We start from the raw sequence: 24,802 nt of genomic DNA on the forward strand, positions 1-24,802 counted from the left end.
TTAATTTAGAATTAAAATACCATATGTTGCTTTGATATAAAAGATGGTTATAGTGGTCCATTTTTAAAAGGCAGTTCTGAACGCAAGTGGCTCTTCGGGGAGTGGTATTTATATCTTACATGATAAGCTCTCCGAGTCCTTGAGTCTTCATGATTCATCCTTGTGTGAGATGAGGTACTTGGGCTTTCTGCATAGTAATTACTGGGGCTTGGGAAGAGGACCATTTTTCACCTGGAATAAGGTTCTTCCAGTTGTCAGTTTTGGTGACTGACTCAATTCCTTCACAAAGAACTGTGGGTTTATGTGGCTAATCTTTAGGAAGTAAATATGCCAGGCATTTGTGGTCAGTGGGGTTGCCTGGGTGGCTCAGTTGGTTAAGCGACTGACTCTTTGTTTCAGCTCAGGTTGTGAGATCAAGCCCTATGTGCGGCTCATCTGCTTCAGATTCTCTCTCTTCCTCTCCTTTATCCTCTGCACCTCCCGCTTGTGCCCTGTCTCTCTAAAATAAATAAATCACTCTTAAAAAAAATTTGTGGCCAGTGAGCATAACCTCACATTTTGGGATTTCTGTGGGATATGTTCATTGATGTATCCCAAGCTCCAGAACATTCCCCAGTGCATATATGTATTCATTACCTATTCATTAAATAAACTAATGAGTAATGATACAGTATTATTACAAGAATAAACTTCTTGAATATAAATCCAAACTTGGAGAGAATTTTTGTCATGAAGAACATCTCATTGCTTATAAACATACACTCTTGGTCTTTTTTTCATGATTGGATTAAAAGCAATTAAGCAAGTCAGTCTGGTCAAAAATGGAATGACCTTATATAACACAGTTTACCAACTGTAGAATATTCAGTGCTTGCAATTAATTCCCTTTTGTTGGACCTTTGACTTCTTTCAACTAATTTATTGGTCCTGTAAGTTGTTCCAGTTTTTCTCTTACTATTATAATTCAAAGGAAGACTTATTGCCTGGGAATGATTTTAAAAATGAATAGAAAATGATAGAGAAAAAATATGGCAAATTTTTTAGAAGGAAAAAAAAAGCCCAAAAAACCCCACAAAGGATTTTAAAAATGCCTTCGTGATGCATTAAATTTACCAATAACCGAAAAGATAAGTACAGAATGTTTATATTCCCAATCAAGGAAATTCACCACGAGTAACTCTTTCACCCTTGCAGTTTTTTCTAGCATTTTCTATGCTTTAGACTGATGAGAACGGAGGAGCTGCTGGGATTTATTTATTTATTTATTTATTTATTTATTTATTTATTTATTTATTTTTGGCTTCTAATTGGCACTTTGGAAAGAATAACCTAGGCTTAATAATTCTGTATGCAGTTACCAACAGCAGCCATTTCCCAAATTTGCATTGATTTTTCAAAATTGGGAAGGAGGTAATTCTGAAGTCAGTACCGAAACAGTTGCAAAGTGGGGCCACTTTCCTGTGATGCTTCTAGCACTCCCTTTGTGGAGATGAGGCATTTGAGGAAACTGGCCTCCTTCCTGCCCCCCTGCTTCCTGCACACCCACCCTGCTTGGTCTCTGCCACACTCCCCTCAGGAGAACGACAATCACAATGGGTACTTTTGATAAATGTCATGAAGTCATTTCCTCCAAACACTTTGCTAAGTTATTTGAAAAGAAAACAAAGTTGGTTTTTGTCCAGAGCGAGCAATGGGGAGGCATTGCTCAACCTAGCACAAATTTTCCACTTTCTTAGAAGCTTTTTTTTTAAGAAGCATTGTAGGTTCCTCTTACTGATACATGAGATCCCAAAGCATATGGGCCTTTTTTACCCCAGTGGACCAAGAAGCAGAGAAAACATGCGTTATTTTGAGTGCTTAATTGGAGACATGTTTTCCTTCAGTAATCTTTTCTGCTGTACCATTAAGCGGATATTTGCATCCTCCCCACTCTAAAATTCAGAATTTATCATGATACCATTTAGTAAACTCAGGTTGAAGACATCTTGAACTAGGAGTACAGTGGACTTGAAATAACCTAAGGTATCAAGGAACCATTAATTTAAGAGCCAGGTCCCCTGTCTTCTGTTAGGTATTGCGGATACAAAGAGAAATAAGGCATATAATTAAATCTACATTTTATTCGTTGAATGTGAGAAGCTGTGTAGTGTGTAGTGAATAAGAGTGTGGACTCTTTCAGGGCTTTGAGTCCCAGCTCTGACACTTGCTAGCCATTACTTAAACCCATGCTTTTATTTCCCATCTATAGAACTTTCATAAGGATTACATGTGTTAGTAAGTCACACACTTGGAATAGCGTGTCTCGTATAGTAAGTACCGTATGATTCTTAATTGTTAGAGACAAACCTAGAAGTGCAGAACCAGAGTTCTCTTTACTTGTTTGGCGTCTCTCAGATGGCTCATAAAGGGCATCTAACAGTCAGAGGGATTCAGGAGTCTGTTGGGCTTCTCAGAACATACTGGCGAGCTGTTGCCTTGGTGCTGGTAAACTGGCTTTGGGCCCTACGCTGCCCTGGTTTGTACTATTGACTGATTTTAGTGGTGTACATACCCCCACAGTAGCTGATTTAAATTTACCAGTGATTTCACAGTAGTTCACCAAATTCCCAACTGTTTACCAGTTGGCTCCCACAACCTGGTACAAGCGAGTCCCAGCACAACCCTGGAGGTGGCCCCCAGCACTCACTGAACCATCACCATACTGTGTACATTACAACAGGCGAGGCCTACGGTGAAAGATGAGGGTAAGTTAAAAGTAATAATCACACTCTCTGCCCTCGGGGACCGCCACTCGAATTCTAAGGACAAAATAGGTGAATCAGGGCCTTGTCACTGTAGAGGCTGGGCTGGTACCCTTGGTGCAGCTCAAGGTCACGTCTAATAACTTCAGGGAGAGTGACCAGCAAAGGGAAAGTACACCGTTAAATTGAGAAGTTATGTGTCAGACTGGGAAGGATTTGGTAAAAAGGGAAAATCTTTTAGGGTGGGCAAGTCAGGTCCTTGGAGGAAATATAAAAGATTCAGGCCTTGGAAATTAATTTGAAATATGTCTGCACAGAGTTCGTAGGCGTCCCTGTAGCCCCGTGGCTGGTCATTTGCAGAGATGGCAGGCATAAATCTCATGTCATCACTGAGCCTGAAGGTCTAACTATTTAAGAAGCACAGGAAACTTCCACTAAATTAGCTATTAATTTTATGCCCAAGAATAGAGGACTTAATGATACTTTCTAATTGCTTTATTTCCTCTATTTTGCTGGAAACATTCCTGTCTGTTGGAAAGGCCAAAAGTGGGATTTTGCCAATCTGATGTTAGGTACTTAATTATGTGATGTGAGATACATTAAGTTATATTTTATGTACAAATATATTTTATGTTATTTTAAGGTATATGATACACTGTATATTCCTCTCAAGAGAAAGGAAATGCAGGTTTGCAGGACTTTTTATTGTCATAAGTTTTTAAGTCATAAGTTGATCAAGCTGCTGTGGCCATGCTACTTCTGCTTTTTTCCTTGCTCTTTCTCTTTCCTTAGCCTGTGTAAAAATCAAGCTGCTTGAATTAAATTGATGATGTTTATGATTCTGAAACTAAAGCTATGTCGTGATGGTTTTTTACTGTCTCCTCATAGTCTCAGCCTTTCGTGGAGTATCCCTACAATCAGTGTGCAGTGGTTGGAAATGGGGGAATTCTGAACAAGTCTCTTTGTGGAGCTGAAATAGATAAATCCGACTTCGTTTTTAGGTAAGGCCTGTCAGATTAGTTTCCTTGAAACCAAAGATCAGTTGGATATTTTAAAGGGATGCTGTAAAGACACTCCATGTAAATTTTGACCTTTGAGCTGTATTGCTTAAGTCTACAAATGATCTAGGTAGCCTTTCCTGAAGTGTTAAATGGATCACGAGTTCCTCAGAATGTTAAAACCAGAAGGATAAAACTGCACTATAGCCACTTTGGAGAAGCTCTGCTTGAAATCATTGTGAAAGAGGATCTTCACTGCAGGACTTGTCAGAGCTTTCTGTGTATTAAGGATACCATGGCTCTCTCAGAAGGACTCTGGAGAACATCTCCCAGGCTCACCAGGAAAAATGGGGGAAATATATATATATATATATATATATATATATATATATATATATATATACACACACACACACACACACACAGAGCATTTCAAGAAACTTTTGTTCTCAGATAATATTTGAGAAAATGATAACCTAAGCATTGTATTACCATGCAACATCATTGTTTAGTTTTCTGACTTGAAATTAAATAGTGGAGCTTCAAAATTCTGGTCTTTTCAAATGTGTTTGTACCTCAGTACCAGCTAGCTTGCAAAAACAGATGCAAACGTGGTTTCTCTGTGTGCTTGTGCTAATAAGCCAAGCTGCAGAATTTCTGTGCTTTCAGGATACGATGGAAAGGTGATTCATCCCTGTGAGGATGGATTTCAATTGAAATGCACCTTTTTAAAAAGTGAGTCGAAATCTGTTTCTTCCTATTTCAGGGGCACTGATTTCATACATCAGAGGAGAGCCTTTGATCCTTATTGATTTAATGCTGCCCTTTTTAGCACCTGAAAAGAAGCAGGATTTTCAATCAGTAGCTTCCCCCTCCCCGTCCCACCGCTTTAATCTCATTTAAGTTTTTATTGCTAAAGGTAATGACCGAACAATAGACCTGAAAGTCCAGTGGGTCATTGAATGTGCTCCTCATGATTCTGTTAAAATGACCAATACCCAAATGATTTAGCCATTTTGTTAAAGCACTCAGTATGAAAAAGCCATAATGAAGATAAATAATTCTTCTTGTAATAGACTTTTTATAGACTTAAAATTCTCAAAACATCTGTAGGGTGTATTATGGCTACACATCCATTTTACCTAATAGCAGATACAGGAAATACAAGTTTAGGTTTAAAAAATAAAAACAAAAATCTCATCTTAAAATCTTTTTAATTTATAACTCTGCAGTAAGTGTGCGTTGCGTATTTCTGGATTCTACATTCACTGAGGACATGAATGTTTCTGATAGAGTTCCCTGTATCAGGGAACTGACCTTTCCAGACTGAATGGCCAAATGAGGGTTTAGATGTGGTCATGGTCATTAAAATTTATTTAAATTTTAAGCCTGTACTTTGCACATGTTCAGAGTTTTATCATGACAATCTGGGAACTGCTTATTATGATTTGTTTTCCGTTTCAAAAGTTAGGGAGCTACTAGTTAAGTGGGTAAGGAACAAAAAGAGATGATGAGTGGTTTTACCAACTACCACTGTATGTAGACAATACTCAATATTTCTCCTTGGAGTCTCCTATGATACTCTCTTGGAAATCACCTTTGATTTTAAAAAATATATGGGACTGTATTAGAAAGTAGATTTGTTATTACAGGATGTCCATTAATGAAGGCATTTCTGTATTATCTGTGATTAATATGTATTTTTCACAAGGTGCCATATTTAATTATTTTCTAACATCTTTTTTTATCAATGAGAGATGGACACGGTCCATTTGAGTTTATGTTTCATAGAATGTGGAATACTATTTCAAGCTCAGTTCTGCAGAACACATCAACTTGAAACAGCTTTCCTTAGGAAGCACTCAGATGCTCCCTTTGTATGTATAGCTTTAAAGAAATGGTCTACTTGAAATTCTGCAAACAATACTTAGGGAGTCATAACCAACTTTCCCTTTTTTTGTGAAAGGAATATAACTACTCAGAATTACAATTCTTAATTTGTTTTGAGTACTAAAAACAAATTAGTGCTCAAAGGAGGAAGAGAACATTTATATGAAAACATCATTATGAGAACATTGGGGTTTTATTTATTAACAGCATAATTTGCTAGAAAAACTATCCATATGGGAATCAGGAGATTTCAGGGTTTGGAGTTTTTTTTTTTTTTTTTTTTAATGTAGTCTTTGCTTCTGGCAGACTCTGTAAACTTGTCGCAGTCCCTCTGTTTTTTTTTTTTTTTTAATCTGTAAATTGATGATCATACCACTGTGGGAATAGAATTAATAGAAATAATAATTCTAATAAAAGGATTATTAACTCTTCAAAAGCTAGGCAAGGTAATGTCATTTCTCATTTTGATATGTGTAAGGGTCTTAATATTGAAAGCTTTTATCAAATTTATGTATTTCGCAGAACTCCTTAACAGCTATGATTTTCTTCAATAAAATGACAGTGATCATATGTATACAGGTAAGTGTACACAGTTGTTTTTATAAGTTGCATTTTGAAAATACTTTTTTTTTTTTTCAAATTTCAGATGTAACCTCCCCCCAATCACAGGAAATATTAGTAAAGATGTTGGGAGCAAAACCAATGTTGTGACTGTAAATCCCAGTATCATAAGACTAAAGTAAGTATCTCTGACTTATATAACTGTTTGAGAACATTTATTGTTTAACGTGTTTCTTAGTTTGAACACTAATCTTGTTGTTCAAATGACTTGCAATACAGCCAGAATGATTTTTGGGGAAAGATATAAGAATATATTCATATTTTTTTTTACTTTCTTCGAGGTTGTGGCTCATAAGAGGTATGAGCAACTTTACCTCTTTTTTTTTTTTAAAGAAACCCATTTTATTTTATTTTAGAGACTTTATTTTTTAAAGTAAACTCTATACCTAATGTGAGGCTCAAACTTTAAAACCCTGAAATCAAGAGTTGTACATTCTACCTCTGAACCAGCTGGGCTACCCAACCAATTGCACTTCCAATGTCATAAGCTGAATATTACTAATCAAGTGAAAACTCATTTATCTCTTCATCTTTTTTAACAATAGTGAAGTTACTTTTGAGAATTTTCTTTCAGAATGTTAGCATTACTCTTTTATCTTGGGAGCAGTTTCTTGATGAAACAGTTTATTTAGAAACTTCAGAGAATGAATGAGCCTTTAGGAGAACCTGGCCAAAAAAAAAAAAAAAAAGTTTTTACTATGGATGGTTTATTACCAAAAAATAATTCCTGTATTTCATTTGCACAGTGTAGCCACTAAAAAATGTTCCTGATTAGTAAAAATCCCATTCATACATTGTTTTCATCAAAATTGACTAATAATTAGTAAAAATCCCATATATACATTTTCACCAAAATTGACTAATAATTATTATTAATACAATACACCATAAAAGTATATACTCATATAGTTCTAGAATCCCTTAAGATAATACAAAATATTGTACCTGTATCCCAAAAGTTTACTTTCTATACACAATCATGCATACTAGTATATTTACTAAGGTAGTATGTAAATCAAGCATATAAAGCTATGGCAATACATAGAGGAAATTTAAAATGGGTGTGTGTGTGTATGAATATAGTTTTTTAAGGTTCTTTAAAGGAAACCTGTTTTATGATCACATGTACAAAAAGATACACAGAGCACAAGTGTGCAACTCAGTGATTTTTTTAATGTATAGACATTTTAAGAGTGTGTTATGTTTAGGAAAACATTAATCATTATTAATTTGGAAGATATTTCTGTATCAAAAAGCAACCTTAGAGAAAAAAATTACTGAGCTGGAAGATAATGTAAGAAATGTGTGTCCAGTAAGGATATAGCCCAGTAAGAAAATAAAAGTAGAAGCCTAGGGACACTATGAAAAGAGAGATGAAGACCTAGACCTTGATACTTACAGGCATCTTACTTGTACTTGGCCTCTGAATTCAGGGTTTGTCTCTTATATACAGCAGGGATATAGATGGTTCAGTGGCTCGGCCGGTGGTAAATTCAGCCCATGTAACCAAAAATGCTACTTGATTATAATGATGATGTTTGTTTGTTTGTTTGTTTTAATTTGGCAGATATGGGAACTTAAAGAAAAAGAAGGAAATATTTCTGGAGGACATTGCAACCTATGGAGACGCATTCCTTCTCCTGCCAGCGTTTTCTTTCAGGGCCAACACAATTGCCTCTTTCAAAGTGTATAACACACTCAAAGAGTCTAATGCAAGACAAAAGGTTATATTTTTCCATCCCAAGTACCTGAGAAATCTTGCCCTTTTCTGGAGAACTGAGGGTGTAACAGAGTTTCGCCTGTCCTCTGGCTTGATGATCACAAGTGTGGCAGTTGAACTGTGTGAGCACGTGAAGCTGTATGGATTTTGGCCCTTCTCTAGAACGGTGAAAGACACACCTGTCAGTCATCACTACTACGACAACAACTTACCTAAACGCGGTTTCCATGAGATGCCCAAAGAATATAGACAAATTCTCCAACTTCACTTGAAAGGAATCCTCAAATTACAATTTAGCAAATGTGAAATAGCCTAAGCATAGTGTCTTAAAATGGGAATAGTTTTAATAGAATGCAGTAGGTGAAAAGCTGTTTTCAAATCCTAAAAGCAGTGGATGTAGAACATAATAGGAAAAGTCTTGAAACTTGGTTTGATCAAAGCTCCCTGCTAAGGTTGCAATCTCAGCAACTCATGGAGTTGTTCGATCTTCTTCACTTTCCCTCCTTGTAAAATGGGGACCATGATAATCTAACTCACGATAGGAAAACGTCATAATCTATGAAAACTCTTGGCAGAAGATTTGGCGTGAGCTAGGGACTTGGTAAATATTTCCCTGTTACTATCTCTAAGAGCTCTTTCCACTCTCACTGGACTGATAATAAAAGTCATGCTGTTTTGAAGACCTTTCCTGGAGAGAACAGCTGAATTGCCTGTATTCATTGGGGTTCTTTCCTGAGCAGGCATCCTCTATTATTAATAATATCCTTCTCATCCTTCTTCCTGTCTTAAAGAGTGCATCTAAGAAATTACTGTAAACCCTTGATTATTCAGGAAAGAAGTCTTCCTCTTCGGGTGGTAATATGCCTACTTCTGATTACCTTCCCTGGGGTCGTTAGCTGCAATGATGTGCCAGTTGGATTTAGGCCAGTTTTTTTCCTCCTCCATTTTTATTTTTAAATGACTCCTTAAAATTTATATTAACTTCCTGCCTTACTCTTAAGCCTCTTCCACTGACAGGAGCTGTTTTAAAAGCATGAAGAGTTAATAGTACCCAGTTTTTCTTACCTGTTGTCTGTGGGGTCACACTTTGTAAAAAATAATAAATCATTATTAAAAAATAATGATCAAACAGCTCCTTCGTGCCAGGCCCTATAGCAGACTCTGTGAGAGGGACACAAGGGTGACCAAGTTCTGCAGGAGGAAGCTGACGTGTGTATGGTCTACCACCATGATACAATATGATAAATGTTATTACCATAGCTACAAATAAAGTAGGAGGAGGAACAGAGGCAAGAGTAATTAAACCTGTTTCTGTTTCAGAGAAGAGGTAATTTCTGAATAAAAACCCAGAAAGTGAGTAAGATGTTAACAGATAAAGAGAGGTTCTAGGTAGAGGGAATCAAAAAGCTGTCCCCTTCATTCTAATTCATCAAAATGAGGATATTTTAAGGTAAATCATGGTCTTTTCCCCAAGAACTGTCACTTGAAGGGAGGTTGTAGCATGTGAGAATGGTGGCTTGGGCCTGCCTCTGTGAAACACAAGTTAACAGTGACCTAACAGATGTCAGAGGAAAGCTGTAAGGATTAAAATACACAAAAACTTAATTCTCTTAAGGAAAGGTGTATTATTTACATGAGAAATAAGACTAATAATTTAGCCATCAATATCAAAGCTTAAGTGCTACTGAATATTGCGATTTTTACATCATGCCCGTACATTATGATGCTACCTGTTAACATAGATCTTCCCTTCATCCACTGGATAAGTTTTTTGACTTAACTAAGTAACTATATTCCTACTTTCCCTGCTTGTCTTTGTACCATCATGAGGAGAGTAGAAATAGTGGAGCAAACTTGTCAGCATGCAGCATAATTACAAATAAAGTTCTGAATTCTTACCTTAGCCAGATGATTGTTTTACTAAATGTTCTCTTTTCAGAACACTCTGCTGTTATTGCTTATTTTGGCAAAGTACCTCTTTCATTTCATTGTGGTTGACATTTTTTTGTGCCTTTCTTTGTTCACATTTTATTTCTTCTTCTATCACAGATGAAACCTATTAGCTCCGTAAATTACCTCAAAGTTCATATATAAATATTTTCCAAAAGGAACATGCTTTTAGTTACATGAGGTCTAATTTATTTATCTTTCTTTTTGTGGTGATAAATAAGTGGCTGTTTTCTGCGACTTCTAATGGATTTAATTTGCTTTTAAAAATCTGCTAGCAGTAGTAGTAATGTCTATCATGTTACTAACAGTGGATTATTAAAAATAGAACACTCTAATACTTTATGGTTAGTAAAATGTTTCCCTTAAAATGTTTTCTGGGGAGTATAAATTAAACTTCTCTTTTTGATGGTATGGGAAATATGTGATTAGTGAGTAAAAACGAGAGAATATACTGAAATCAACCATTAAATATACTGTATGGAGATAAGTTACTTTAATAAAAATTACATGTGATTAGGACAGAATTTACTTAAGTTTTTCCCGTACAACTTTCTATTTTATCTTCGGAAATTTTCTCTAGACTATCAAAATAGAATCTTTAAGTGTCAACAATAACAAATTTCAGAAGTGTTCAAAATGATGTGTGTTGGTTCACAAACTTCTCTGGAGCTTCCCAGGCAAATTCCAAAACTGGCCCCTGTACACAGAGCACAAGGAAAGACCAAAGAAGAAGGCAGGCCACTCCACATTGTTGGTGGCAGTTTTAATAAGTTGAGACCTTGCATATGGGATCATCTTGGGTGGCTGCAAGACTAGTAGATCTCATTTGTCTGGTAATCTTAAATGTTTGTGTAGAGGCCTGCACTGAGTTCAGATGTGTATATTGTCCAGGTGGTCTCAACACCACATCACTATCTTGAGGCTGTGTCCTTTGGAGCAGCTTTTGGGATCAGGGAAGGCAAAGAGAATGTACATGCCAGGCAAATAGAATGTACAGGGGAGGGAGGAAGGAGCCTCCATTTGCCGGGGCTCAGCTCACGGGTCAACGGGGTATCATGTCCTATCGATGACCTCCCCCAACACTGAGAGGGCAAGAAGCAGCATCCTAATGATACCCATGTTTGGTAAAGTTCAGTAGAAAAAAAAGTTGTGGAGAAAATTGTAGAGCTTTCCACATGAACATAACTAAAGTTGGTGTTCTATTTAACATTTATATTGACATTTGTACTGCCATTATGAAGGCATGTTGAAATTTTGCAACAATCTCAGCTAGGATCACCTGTTAACCAAAAGTCTGGTCAAAAAGAACATGTGCATTCTTTTTCCCAAGTTGATCTGTAACTGTTGTGAAATCTGTGGGAGGCCAATCACATCTTAACATTTCCTTTTTGGCAGAGGACAACAGTATACATATTCTATTATGATATGTCAATAATGTCCTTTTGTTCTAAAGGAGAATTTTTTAAATTTCCTAAAATACAATAGAACATAAATTTTGATAACATATCAGCCACATGAGTTGTAAGTCATAAGCAACAGTTCTTTTTGTTCTTTAATGGTAAATTACCACAAGTTTCAAAACCAAAAGAAAACTATGACCTCCACCTTATAGATTTATGGATTTTCCACTAAGTCTCACGGTGACACACTCAAGAATCTGTGGGTGTAATGAGCATTGCTTAAATGTTGATGGATTGGATTTGATCTTCTGCTCTTAAACTTGAAGTGCATCCATGGGCATTGAAAATAGAAAGTCTGAGTACTGGTGCTAGACAGTACTAAACTTTACTTGGGACTCCAGCTCATAATACCACATGTTGCCAGTTTCTAGGGGAAATACTAACTTGCTTAATTCTATTTTTTACTTGTTCAGCATCACTGGGCAATGTAACCAAATAGCAAGATTCTAAAACAATTTTCATCCAAATCTGAGGATAAGGCAAAAATGTTCATTTAAACATGTAGTCCATAGTGCTGTAAGGTCCCTGGAAAGGACTCCATGAACAATTGCATAGAGTTTAGCATTATGCAGTATAATAGTCCTTGAAGTCTCTGATTTTTTTTTTCCTAACAAAAGGGAAAGGCAAATAGATCATGACTCTCATGAAAGAAGATTTCCTTCTGCATGTAAATATGTGGGCTCTCAGCCAGGTAATCAACCAAGGACTTTTTTTTTTTTTTTGGAGGACTCTCTATGTATAGAATACTGAATTAAGCCATAAATCAGACCAGTTTGAGGCTAGTTTTTTTCTTGCTTACAAAAAAATGTACCAACTCAGTACTATATCATGTCATTCACTCTAAATCATTTCATGAATTTCAGGAAGCTTTGGGAAAATTGGGAAATGTTACAGTTAACAGATATGCTCACATCCTAAATAGCTACCTTAGAAGTATGGTTAAGATGCAACATGTAATATAGTTAAGACATTCAAAACATTTTATTTATGTACATGAAAACACATTGTTTTGCTAGTAAACACAAGGAATTTCAGAGAGTCACCGGAAGTATCTGAAGCACTTGAACCAATAAGACTATATCTTATTTTAGTTTTGATTTTTAAAAAATCCACTGAGTAATTTCAAGGTTTCCTATTTGCATATGGCCTCAGAGGCTGACTCCATAGTGAAACTCACAAATACCCTCCTGAAGATGGGTGAACAGGAGTATCCTTCTAGCCCATCTTATCTTCTCTGGGTCATCACTCTTCTGAGAGCAATCTTTTTATCAAGAAAATGTGAGTGATACGTGATAAAGATACATTGTATACATAATAGAGAAAAGGTATTCTTTTCCCATACTTTCTTCTGTCCCTCTCCTTTCTTCCTTTTCAGGGACACCAGTTAACACACACGAAACTTCTGGAAATTTGTTAGAGATTACTGACTCTCTGTTTATCTGTTCTTCCTTTTTTTTTTTTCTCTTTGTTTTTCATTTTGGATGGTTCCTATTCCCATGTCTTCAACTTGACTAATATTTTCTTTTCCAGTGTCTAATCTGATGTCAATCCCATCCAGTGTGTTTTTATTTTTTCTTTTCATTTAAAAAAATATTTTATTTATTCATGAGACACACAGAGAGAGACAGAGACATAGGCAAAAGGAGAAGCAGGCTCCCTGTGGGGAGCCTGATGTGGGATTTGATCCCAGGACCCCGGGATCACACCCTGAGCCAAAGGCAGATGCTCAACCACTGAACCATCCAGGCACCCCCTGCCCAGGTATGTTTTTAATTTCAAACATTGTCGATGTTCAGTTTGTGCTTTTTTTCTTTTAATTAATTTATTTATTTATTTATGATAGTCAGAGAGAGATTGAGAGAGAGAGAGAGAGAGGCAGAGACACAGGCAGAGGGAGAAGCAGGCTCCATGCACCGGGAGCCCGACGTGGGACTCGATCCCGGGTCTCCAGGATCGCGCCCTGGGCCAAAGGCAGGCGCCAAACCGCTGCGCCACCCAGGGATCCCCAGTTTGTGCTTTTTATATCTGCTCTGTCTTCCTTTAAAATGCTTGTTCGTTCCTCTACCTTCTTGAACATATGGGATATACTTATAACCCTTTCAGTGTCCTTTTTAATTAATTCTATCATCTGTGTCGTTCCTGGATCTGTTTCCACTAGATTTTTCTCCTCAATATAAGCTGTATTTTTCTGCTTCTTTGAAAGCCGGGAAATTTTTTTATTGAATGCCAGATACTGTGAATTTTACTTTTGTGAGTGTTCAATATTTTGGTGTTCCTAAAAATAATGTTGATTTCTTCTGGGCAAAATTAAGTGACCTATATATAAGCAGTTCATTCCTTTTTGAAGCTTATTTTTAGTGTTTGTTAGCTAAAACCATAGCAGTGCTTATGCTGGGGTAAATTTTTTCTCACACTGAGACAATACCCTTATGAGTGCCCTCCTGAGTGCCCCATGAATTACAAGATTTTCTTTTCTGTCTGGGAAGAATATGAATTATTCTATCCTTTTTAACTTTTAGGAGTTGTTTCGTATGCTCCTTTTGGTGTTTCTTTTTCCCAGGTTTAGGTATTTTCCTCACATATGCTGGTCAATGCTCAGCTGAAGGCTAGAGGAGAATTCTCTCCATGAAGCCTTCTGTACTCTGGATCTGCATTGGAAGTCCCTAACTCCTAAATCTGTAGCCTCTACTCAGACCAGTGAAGTCTGCCTAAGCTTCCCCTCCCTGTGCTGTGGCCTGGGAACCATCTAAGTAGTAAGCTAGGGCAACTGTGGGGCTCCACTGACCCATGCCCTTCCTGAGTTGCCTAATGTCCAATGCCTAAAAACCATCATTTCAATGATGGTTCCATTTCAATATATTTTGTCTGTTGGTTTTTAGTTGCTGTGGACAAGAGGCTAAATCCGGTCCCTGCTACTCTACCTTATCCAGAAGGAGAAATTCCCCTACAATTTTATTTTTGTAGTGTCTGTCACCTGCCTTTTCTTGGGCTTGCTGGAAATATCTTCTAGAAATTTCCTTTGTCCATCTGAAATTTGAACCTTTTTTTTTTAAACCCAGGTTGTATGATAGACTACCAGAAGTCCCTGGGATCCCATGGGGCCCATTTTATCACAAGAATATAGTAAAAATATTTCATTAAGTGCTTGCTATCCACTTGGCACCTGTACAAGAACTTGGCTTACATTATTTTGTCTTATTTAAACCTAAGTCTGTGAGGTAGATTTGATTATCTCTCTTTTTATATATGAGAAAACCAGCTAAGAGAGGCCGAGAAACTTGCCCAAGGTTATATAGCACACAAATGTCAGAGCTAAGTTTCAAATTCAGGTGGTATGCCTGAAGCTGGTGTGTTTCATCAATATTTTATTCTCTTTTTAGTGTTATTGTTGTTCATGTTGCTTTGTATGGAAAAATAACATTATCCAACATGTTTAAATTTTAGCATGTTATCCTCCTCTCTTTGGGTTTTTATTTCTTCAGTTGCCTTGGCCTTCTTGATAAGTTCCAAATTTTAACTTTTCTAAATTAAGGAGTGATGATTCAAGCTTGCACAATACATTTTTGTATGTCCTACTATATTCGCTCTAAAGTTTAATTAATTTTGGAAATTTCCAATATGTTGTATTCTCCTGAGTTCTTTTTGAAAGGAGTATTTAATGGGATAGATTAATTTCTTTTCTCAGCCTGACTCTGTTTTATTTGCTTTAAGGTGTGTGTGTGTGTGTGTGTATATGTGTGTGTGTGTTGGTGATATTCAATAAAATACCAATGCATTATTCTATTCCTTGCCTTTTGAGGACCTCAAAGAGATTTGAAATCCTTGCTTCAGCTATTACAGAGTATTCTTTGGAGGCTAATATCACCACTCTCATCCGATATGGAAATGTGAGCAATCAGAAATCAGGGCTGTTAAAAGATTTGCCAAAGATCATTTTGAGCCAAGTTAATAGCAAGTACTCAGTGTGCCAGGCAACTAGCAAACCTGGTACCATTTATTGAAAGCTCATATTGCACCAAGCGCCATGCATAATATTTTACATGTATTATCATGAATTCTCACAAGATTGCCATGTAGCTGTCAATCTGATTTTCTCAGATAAGAAAATGGCTCAGGAGGATTAGACTACCTTCAGCTGAAAATGTCATAAAGCTCCATCAAACTAGCTTAAACTGTAGAATTCTTGGCCACAGCTCTAGAAGTCCAAAACGGGGCAACCTAAGAACTTTGGTTCTGACTTCATTTCCATGTAAGAGTCATGGGCTTAACTCAGTGTGTTGACTTCATCCTAAGACTCGTTGAACAAAAGCAGCAGATGCAGGCCTCATAAATGTACATCTGTACATATCCAGAGAAGAGGAGAGAGTCACATCTTAACACATGAGGTGCCAGAGGAAGGAGAAAGAGCTTTCTCCAAAGTCCCATCAAACCTTTCCTTGTTTCTCATGGGTTCACATTGGTCACACAAACATTCCCAAACCAATCATTGACAAAGGGAATATGGAGCCAACTTTTACAATTATTCCTACCCCTGGAATAATAGGCTTCAAGGGGAATAAGCATGTACCTGAACAAATTTAGCATTCTGTTGAGAAGGAGGAAGGGAAAAAGAGATGTTGGGTGGATATCTAACCATAAGCTGCTACAAGTAATTTCCCATGTGTCACTCACCTATTAAGTGATTGAACTAGAGTTTGAACCCAAGTAGTTTGGCTATAAGTTTCATGGTCTTTCTTAAAAACGCTGAAGCTTTTTATAGGTCGTCCTGTTGATTATGGAGAGAATATGCTATGTGGCCTTTAAATTTTTTTCCCCATAGAATTAGTTACTAGACATTAAATGCATTAGCTCCAGAAGCAATTCTCACAGAAATGATACCTGTTACATTTTCATTTTTGGCACTCATCCTTCTTTGGTATTAATCAAAATATAATATGTAGGATCCCATACTCTTATTTGTTTTACTTGTAAGACAGTGCTCTGATTAATTTTCATCAAATATGTGAAATGAAATGTTTACTCATGTGTGAAGTCTTAGAAATAAGCTATTAAGACTTTTACCTTATAGTAGACTTGCTGGGCTTGCTGATCTTTGAGTAAACACAGTGATATTTTAACAACTTTGTCTTAAGTACCCAATGCTGATGGGCTTCCCAGAATGGTACCCTTCTTAGGTATTTACTCAAGTTACTCTTCTGAGAATCATAAAATTCCCCATATATGAGCTCTAAGAATGGTTGGGCCTCTAGTAATAAACATCTCTGCAGAGAATGCTTCTTTCCATTTTGCATCAGTAAGGCAATTGCTTATTGAACATTCATGTCCTGTTTCCCACCACATAGTCCTAGTGTATTCTCATTTATTATCAGAAGAATCCAGTTCAAACATGTGTGATTCCCCAGTTTCTTTGAAATTGGAATTTCATAAGCAGGATTCAGTGGGGGGCTGTACCATATAATTCAGTCAAAAGCTTAAAGTTTGGGCTTTAAACATTCTTAGCCAGAGATGCAATATTTCCACCTCTCTTGAGATTCAAGAGAACAGTATACCTAGTCTCATTGGACAAAAAGTTATGAGAATTGGCTTGGATTTTGAATGTTTTCTATTGTCACAGTGAATGGATTTTGTATTCATGAATGTGCAGCTTTTGAAAGGGCACAAAATTAAAAGACTGTGTGGTCAGCCCCATCTTCTCCCCCAGTCCATTCTATTACCAACTTCCTTTTGGGACTGTGAATATATTTAATTTCCTTTTCCTATGCTAAGAAATTGGATAGAGGTACCTGCCCCTCAGAATATCTTCACAGAATAATGTGTTCAGTATGATAAAGGCAAAAGGAACCTATTCACTGTTGCAGCATATTTAACTCTTGTCAGTTTGTCAAAATATTTCTAAGTAGAATGAAAGTTAGACATTGAAGTTGCTAGAATAATTATCGCTCTCACAAGGATCAGGAAAATAGTCCATTAGGTGAAAAATAGCATTGGTCCTAATGACAACGTTGGTATCCACTTACTCAAGAGGAGGTGTTGGTATTTATTTTCTCTGTTGATAAAATATTTCTCCTACTGCCATGACACATTGATAACAGCAAATGACTTCACTGTTTATAAAAGACAAAAATAATGATTAACATTTTGATTGGACTTAGAAAAACAAGGAAACATTTGTTTCCTGGTTTCTTTTTTTTTTTTTTTTTTTGTCTCTCTAATTTTTTTTTTGAGAAACTGCTAAAAATTCCACGCTGTTTCTTTCTTTCTTTCTTTTTTGTCAAGACCTGTTCATCTTTTATTTTTTTATTTATTTATTTTAATAAATTAATTTTTATTGGTGTTCAATTTACCAACATACAGAATAACACCCAGTGCTCATCCCGTCAAGTGTCCCCCTCAGTGCCCGTCACCCACTCACTCCCACCCCCCGCCCTCCTCCCCTTCCACCACCCCTAGTTCGTTTCCCAGAGTTAGGAGTCTTTATGTTCTGTCTCCCTTTCTGATATTTCCCACACATTTCTTCTCCCTTCCCTTATATTCCCTTTCACTATTATTTATATTCCCCAAATGAATGAGAACATACACTGTTTGTCCTTCTCCGATTGACTTACTTCACTCAGCATAATACCCTCCAGTTCCATCCATGTTGAAGCAAATGGTCCACACTGTTTCTAAAGAAAGTTTCATTTCAGATAAATTCCCAATCCATTTGGTTTCATTTAATAACCACCTTTGGATGTATATACTTGTTTTATAACTAAACAGAGCACTTCAATAATAGACTACTTTAAAATGTTTGCATTTCCAAAACCTGGGTATCATTAAGAAATGATGGCCATTTAATAAAGATAATATCAGCATATTCTATTATCATAGTGGATGTCATGTAGGTACTAAGCTATTTCTAATCGGCCAAAATCAAAATGCATAGCCAAGCATAAGTAGAAAATAGTTTTTCAGATTTGTAGTAAACCGTCACTAGCTTTTTTTTTAGTTATGGATTATTTCATTGAATTCCTTGATGTTCTTGCCAGTATTATTCTCATTTTGTAAAGAAGAACTTTGGAGTTTCTAAAAAGCCAGAAACTTGAACCAGATTACACAGCTAAGCAATGGAAGTTGGAATAAATTGCATTTTTAATTTTTTATTTTTATTTTTAAAAAATAAAACTTTTTATTTTTAAAACTTTTTATTTTTTTTATTTTATTTTAAAGCCAGAGATGCAATATTTTATTTTTAAATACTTCAAACTAAAAAAAAATAAAAATAAAAAATAAATACTTCAAACTTACAGAAAATGAGCAAGAATAGTATAACGAGTACCTCATCTATGCACCATGTGGAATCAACAATTGATTGGAGGGTACAGTGAATTTACCATAATCTCTTACCCTAAATCAGCTTGTATTATGTAAGAACAAGGTTGTTCTCTTACATAAGCTAAATATAATTTGTAAGGGATTTCGGGAAGCAAATTTTCTTCTCAATCAGATATGCTAAATTGTTTCCCTGATCTGGATAAAGAGCGAGACTGTTAGTTACATATATCCATAACCTTTGAGCCAGTGCATTGATTTCATTCCTGAGAACATTGTTTTCTAGTTTATGCTGTACTTTGGCATATTCGTAGTCAGCCAGCAAGTGTTATTTTGAGTTGTCGGTGAATGCAGTCTGAAAATAGTTCACAAAATTCTCTTTATTATAACTCATTTTGAGCCAGCCTGTGTGGCCCCTGGATATTATAACATATTATAACAGCCTGTGTGGCCCCTGGATAGAAATTAGAAACTGAGTAAGAAATGATAGTCAGCAGGTTTCGTCTTCCACAGTATTATTCAATGAGTTACTGTAGTGACTCAAAACAGAATCCTTAGGTCTGATTTCTGTATGCCTTAGGAACACTTTAAAGTAGTTTATTTTGTCGCAAACTTTCTAAGGGTTATGACTGAAGACCAGAATTGTTATGGCTTCCCCATCTTTACGGCCCAGACTTCCAGCAGAATGTCAAGACTGCTTTAAATATTTCCTTGAGCACGGAACTCTGAAAGCTCCTATGGCATGTATTCTAAGGAAGTTTTACTCTCCTCTTCGTAACACATGTTGAAACCAATGAATCCTGACCTTCCTGACTTCATAAAATTTCCTGAGGTGAGCCGTGCACCTGCTAGCATTTTGTAATCTCTCAACATCATCACCTTTGCAAGGCAAGATAAAAACAAACCAATGTCTCCTCATTATTCCAGTGCAAGTGACAAATTTGACTTTTATTCACGTTCCTTAGTAGATATACAGTAACAGTGTACGTACAGTAGTAGACATTTTAGAGGTATGACTTGCCAATCTCTGAGACATCCGAGATTGCCGAGCACTTTTGTTTAATCACAAGCAGTAGGAAATGACATTTCTGACACTAAACATTGCTGCTGTCTTGCCTCAGACACTTCATATAATAGATTCCTGAGTAGACGGTGATATTCTAGTTTTGTTTTTCCTATGTCTAAGATCTCCAAGCTTAAAGGTGTTCTATTCTTGAAGTTTCCAAAGTCTACTCTCTGTATCTGACCCACCAAATTTGAGTATGACTCCCTGTCTTTGCTTCATGGTCTGCCAGGTGAGAGAAGAGGCATCAGGGATGCATTTTCTCTAGTGTTTGTTGTCCTCATCCCTACAGTTCTTTTCTTCATTCCAAAAATCAACAAATGGGTGGAAAGCATTCTGTCCAAGATAAGAACAAACCAACCTGGAAAAGGACACTCCAGCAGCTCAATAGCACTTGAAATCATTTTAAATACAACTAATTGTTTCTTCCAGTTGCCTGAAAAATATTCACAAGTAGGTGACTCTAACTGTAAATAAATATTTTTTCCTTCAACATTAAATAATCTAAGAGCTCAAATGAGCCCAAACTTGAGGAAATGAGCAATTGGAACTCTAGAAGAACATATTGTTTTTTACTGTTAAAATTGTCTTCATTCGAGACACGTGATACTGTTTTTTGCCAGATGCCATCTGTAGTTCAACTCCTGGGATTTCATGATAAGGAAATTCTTTGAGAAAGCTGTCTTTGATTATCAAATAACATTTTCCTCCATTTCCTTTCGGCTTGATCGCTGAAATGTGTTGACGTTTTGGTTCTCCAATGTGACCAATAGAAAAGCAATTGTAAAAATCTAGCATTCAGTTGTATATGAAAACTAATGTCCCTTCATTAATTCTCCCCAAACCTACAGAATGTCTATCCTGCACTGGTTTCTAGAGCTACAAAGGTGGGACAGTTTACCTATAAGGAACTCATATCCCAGGGAAAGAATAGCATGTTAAAGAATGACAGTGATGTGATCAGAGAGAAATGCCCAGAGAGCTAGAGGAACACAGGAGAGGGGTCCTGACTGCCTGGTTGCTGGTTAGGAGATGGTTTTTCATCATTCACTTAGGGGCAGAGGCCCAGGAATAGGCAGGGGTTATAGACTCTTGCCAAACTTAATTTCATTGCTCTAATACTTAGCAGCAGCGCAAGTGTTATTTGTCTTTTCAAAAAGAATTAATTTGAATCCTACTCCTAAAGCCAAGAAGGCCTCTGGTATAGATTTCATTTTCTTTAATGTTTTTTCCCTTCTCTCTTTATAAACCTCAGTTTTCTCTTCTCTAATGTGAGAATAATAAAAGTCAAGACCACCACATATGGCATTGGAGGCTGTGTATTACACAACTCCAAGAGGCACCATTTATATAAACCAGTAGATGAGTGGTGCCCCCTGGAGTTGTGCATTTATTATTAACAGTACCTAACCATAGGGCTATGAGGAAGAGTGCATGAAGATCCACGTAAAGTGGTTAAGTACGCAAGGATTAAATGCTTGCAGCATTGCTATTATGATGAGGACAAGATAAGGAAGATGATTATCTCATAAAAATTCTTTTTTATCTTTTCAAAGTGTTAGTGAGAAAATTCTAGAAGCTAATGATACACAAATGTAACTCCTAATGAAATAAGTGAGTATTACATATTTAAAGGGACTTCTCTGCTATATACATTGTGATTAATCAAGACAACATTGTGAAGTGTCTTATACTTTTTTGGGGGTGTAATATAAATGATTGTCTTTTTTATTTCTGAATGGAGGAATTTTAGTAGGTACCCTGTGTTTCTACGTTTTTTTTTTTTTTTGTTACAGTGTAATGTACTTTTTAGTAGTAACTTTCCATAGGTTTTAGAAATCAATAATAAATTGTATACTTCAAAGTAAATTAATAGTAGCTGGCTTCAGAGATAGACTACAATGGCTAGATTTTTAAAATGTTAATATTTGAAAAAAAGCAAAATTAATGCATTTATGCTTCCTATTAAAGTATAAATCTAGCATTAAGACATTTCAGTGACTATGCTTTGTGCTTAAATCCTTGAAGGGCCATAAAGATGTGTTTGGTTCATTATTGATCATTTCCTTAAAAATGTGTACCTATTATTGATATTTTAGTATTTATGTTCCAGAATAATAAAGATGTGCTGAACATGCTTCTGTGCTTTCATTAATGCAAATTCTAAAACACCACATTTGTCTAATGAATGTCTCCAGATATTTAATTTCATGGACCGTTGCTAGGTAGGATACATTTAACTCTCGTGCCATTTGCATTTCAGGAAATTTCTGAAAGGCAGCACATTTACTTTTATCAGGAAACTTTATCAAGATGTTAAATGAAGTGGAAATATTGAAGTGTGGTTTAGGGTAGAGCTAGCAAGCATTTCCAACAAACCTCAAGATGTAGAATGTTTCGAATGATGTTGGTGTTTATTTCTAAGTTTTGTAAATTTAGTAGGAGTTTCTGACTGGGAGTCAACCTCCAAGCCATCAGTTACTCTGAGGCTCTGACTTGTTGCACTTCATGTTCTGTGTCTTCAATGTGTGATTCTAAAACTTGTCCATTTACATATATCCAACAGAAAGAGGATAGAGATAGAGGAGTACAGATCTGAGGGCTTTTTATGGGCCAGATCTGAATATGGCGCCTCTCATTTGTAATCACGGGTCATTGGTAGAATCCCCCACACAGAAGGGTAAGAAACGTCATCTTGATGTAGAGAAAGGAAAAGAAACAGGTTTGGGTGAACAGCTGGAAATCTCTTGGAATAAGGCACCTCTTTTGCACACTTCCTCCACACATAGAACATATTTCTCTCCCCACAGGAGGACAATCCCACATCTCATCTCAGTCATTGAATAGAACTTAGAGATCATTGTTTCTGGGTGATGAGCAGTCTTCTCCCTAAGGACCAGATGAGGCTCTTAGCATTTTGGGGACCTGTGAATGAAAAGGTGAGTAACCTGTATGCCCCCATCCTCAGGGTCAGAATAAATGTAATGAAATCTCTGAAAGAGAAAAGAAAAGAGTGAGACACACAGAAGAGTCACTGTTCAAAATCTTACTGGCATTGGGAAGGCAGAGTGAGGTCCTCTTTTTGGAAAGATGTGAATTTCTATGTTATAGTCTATCATGCTCCTTGTTAAAGAATTCTCCTGTTAATGACCCCTAACTCAGCCTTCTAGGAGGTTTTTTCTAAGTACCTAACCATAAAATTGGTAAAACAGTGTGTGTATGTGTATGGTAAAATGGTAAAATTTGGTAGAGGAAAGATGACCACATGCCACTGAAACTCTAGCTCAAAGGCAAGAGTTTGGAGAACACATTAGGAATGTTAGTTGTTACCACTTATATTTAGGAAAGGATTTCAAGCAAGAGATGAGCTTGGGCAAGAATTGACTAGCTTGAGACAGAGATGGAAGGAAGTAGAGCGAAATCGTAAATCTGGTGACTCAAAATGTACACAAGCCCCTCCTTTTGAACTGACCTGAGGCTGGAAGAGGTAAGACCCAAAAAAATTATTTTAAGACTGCCACTGACCAAACATGATTTTAAAGTATTAAATGCTGCTGCTCTGTAGTTTCTTGACACTTTTAGCACTCATAAATACAACTTGTAATTGCCAATTTATTTAATGATTATATAAATAGAATAAGCATGTAATGAAATCTAATGTAATCTTCATTAGTTGGTATTCACTGCCCCTATAACAGTAATCATAAATTCGCTATGTGATGAAGCCATATCATCTTTGTCTACAAATATGCACGTGGGCTTGCATCCCCAAAACAATTACATTTTCTACCAATTTACTGTTTTCCTCCATTAACATCCTTTATAATCTCTCTGTAATATTGGGCTTCACTCTAAGTGTGCTTCTCATTTTGCTCATAGAAGAGTGACTTTGTAACAATAACTCCCATTTACTGAATGTAACTACCATTTTACTTACATTCGCGATTGCCCTTATCCTCAGGTACAATTATTTCTGTAGGTAGTATGGTTATTTTCATTTTTCTTTTCATGTAGGCTCTATGCCCAGTGTGGAATCCAAGGCAGGGCTTGAACTCACAACCGTGAGATCAAGACCTGAGCTGAGATCAAGATTTGGGCATTAACTGACTGAGCCACCCAGACACTCCGGGTATTTTGATTTCTATTTGCAGGCCATTCACTGTGTACAACAAGAAAAGAAATTCACTAAAATGTACTATCTTACATGCAATTTGGCCTCATAGATGAGCTTAGGCAAGAAATGAAAAACCCTCCGAATGAAGACAACCACTTCTTCAGTCACTACTACGTGTTTCAGAACCACACTGACTTCTTCTATATCAGGCTTCTAAGAGTCCTTTCTCTTTGCTGTCTTTCTCTGCCCATCCCATTCTCTCATTCTCCGGTTCCAGACACAAGCAGAGACCCTGTGTCTGCTACTCCTTCTCAGTGGTAACTTTCAGGGTGAAAATCCGATGGCTTGGGTTTGGGTCAGACATCCATTCCAGGTCATCACTCATAGCACGGCCACTTCCACCCTAGTCCGAGGAGGGGAGTACTAAGAGAAAGGGTACTTCTGTGGGCTCAATAGACACCCTAATATATATATACCTCAACCTCCAGTCCAAAAATAAGAAAACACATTCAGAAGGTAAATAATGTAGCCAAAATGTTAATAATAGGAGGAACTAGCAGGATTTGGACTGAGTCTGTGTGAATCCAAAATCCATAATGTTGAGTTTTGCTACTGAGCTTACTGTGGAGAGTACCAATCAGCAATTCCTTGTGGATTTTTTTTAAAGATTTTTTAAAAAAAATTTATTCATGAGAGACACAGAGAGAGAGAGGCAGAGACATAGGCAGAGGGAGAAGCAGGCTCCCTGCAGGGAGCCCGATGCAGGACTCAATCCCAGGACCCTGGGATCTCTCTCACCCTGTGCCTAAGGCAGACACTCAACCACTGAGCCACCCAGGCGCCCCCAGTCAAGAACAGTTCTTTGAATCACCATCTTATACTTACTTTTCACTACCTGGGTTCGGTTGCATATAAATCTTTTTTTTTGTTTTGT

The 24,802-nt window shown here is 36.7% G+C and overlaps 1 protein-coding gene across 6 annotated transcripts in view; it reads left to right on the top strand.

Moving 5' to 3' along the window:
* Positions 1 to 9,873, top strand: part of ST8SIA6 (ST8 alpha-N-acetyl-neuraminide alpha-2,8-sialyltransferase 6) — a 221,314-nt gene extending 211,441 nt beyond the window's left edge. For all 6 annotated transcript variants that reach the window (XM_041764896.1, XM_041764898.1, XM_041764900.1 and 3 more), the window contains 3 exons: positions 3,630 to 3,742; positions 6,276 to 6,368; positions 7,818 to 9,873. In XM_041764896.1, coding sequence (XP_041620830.1) covers positions 3,630 to 3,742; positions 6,276 to 6,368; positions 7,818 to 8,286 — 675 coding nt within the window. In that variant the 3' untranslated portion in view covers positions 8,287 to 9,873. The remainder of the gene's footprint in view (positions 1 to 3,629; positions 3,743 to 6,275; positions 6,369 to 7,817) is intronic.
* Positions 9,874 to 24,802: the final 14,929 nt, after the last annotated feature.

Source organism: Vulpes lagopus, chromosome 8, assembly GCF_018345385.1.
Source record: "Vulpes lagopus strain Blue_001 chromosome 8, ASM1834538v1, whole genome shotgun sequence".
NCBI lineage: Eukaryota > Metazoa > Chordata > Mammalia > Carnivora > Canidae > Vulpes > Vulpes lagopus.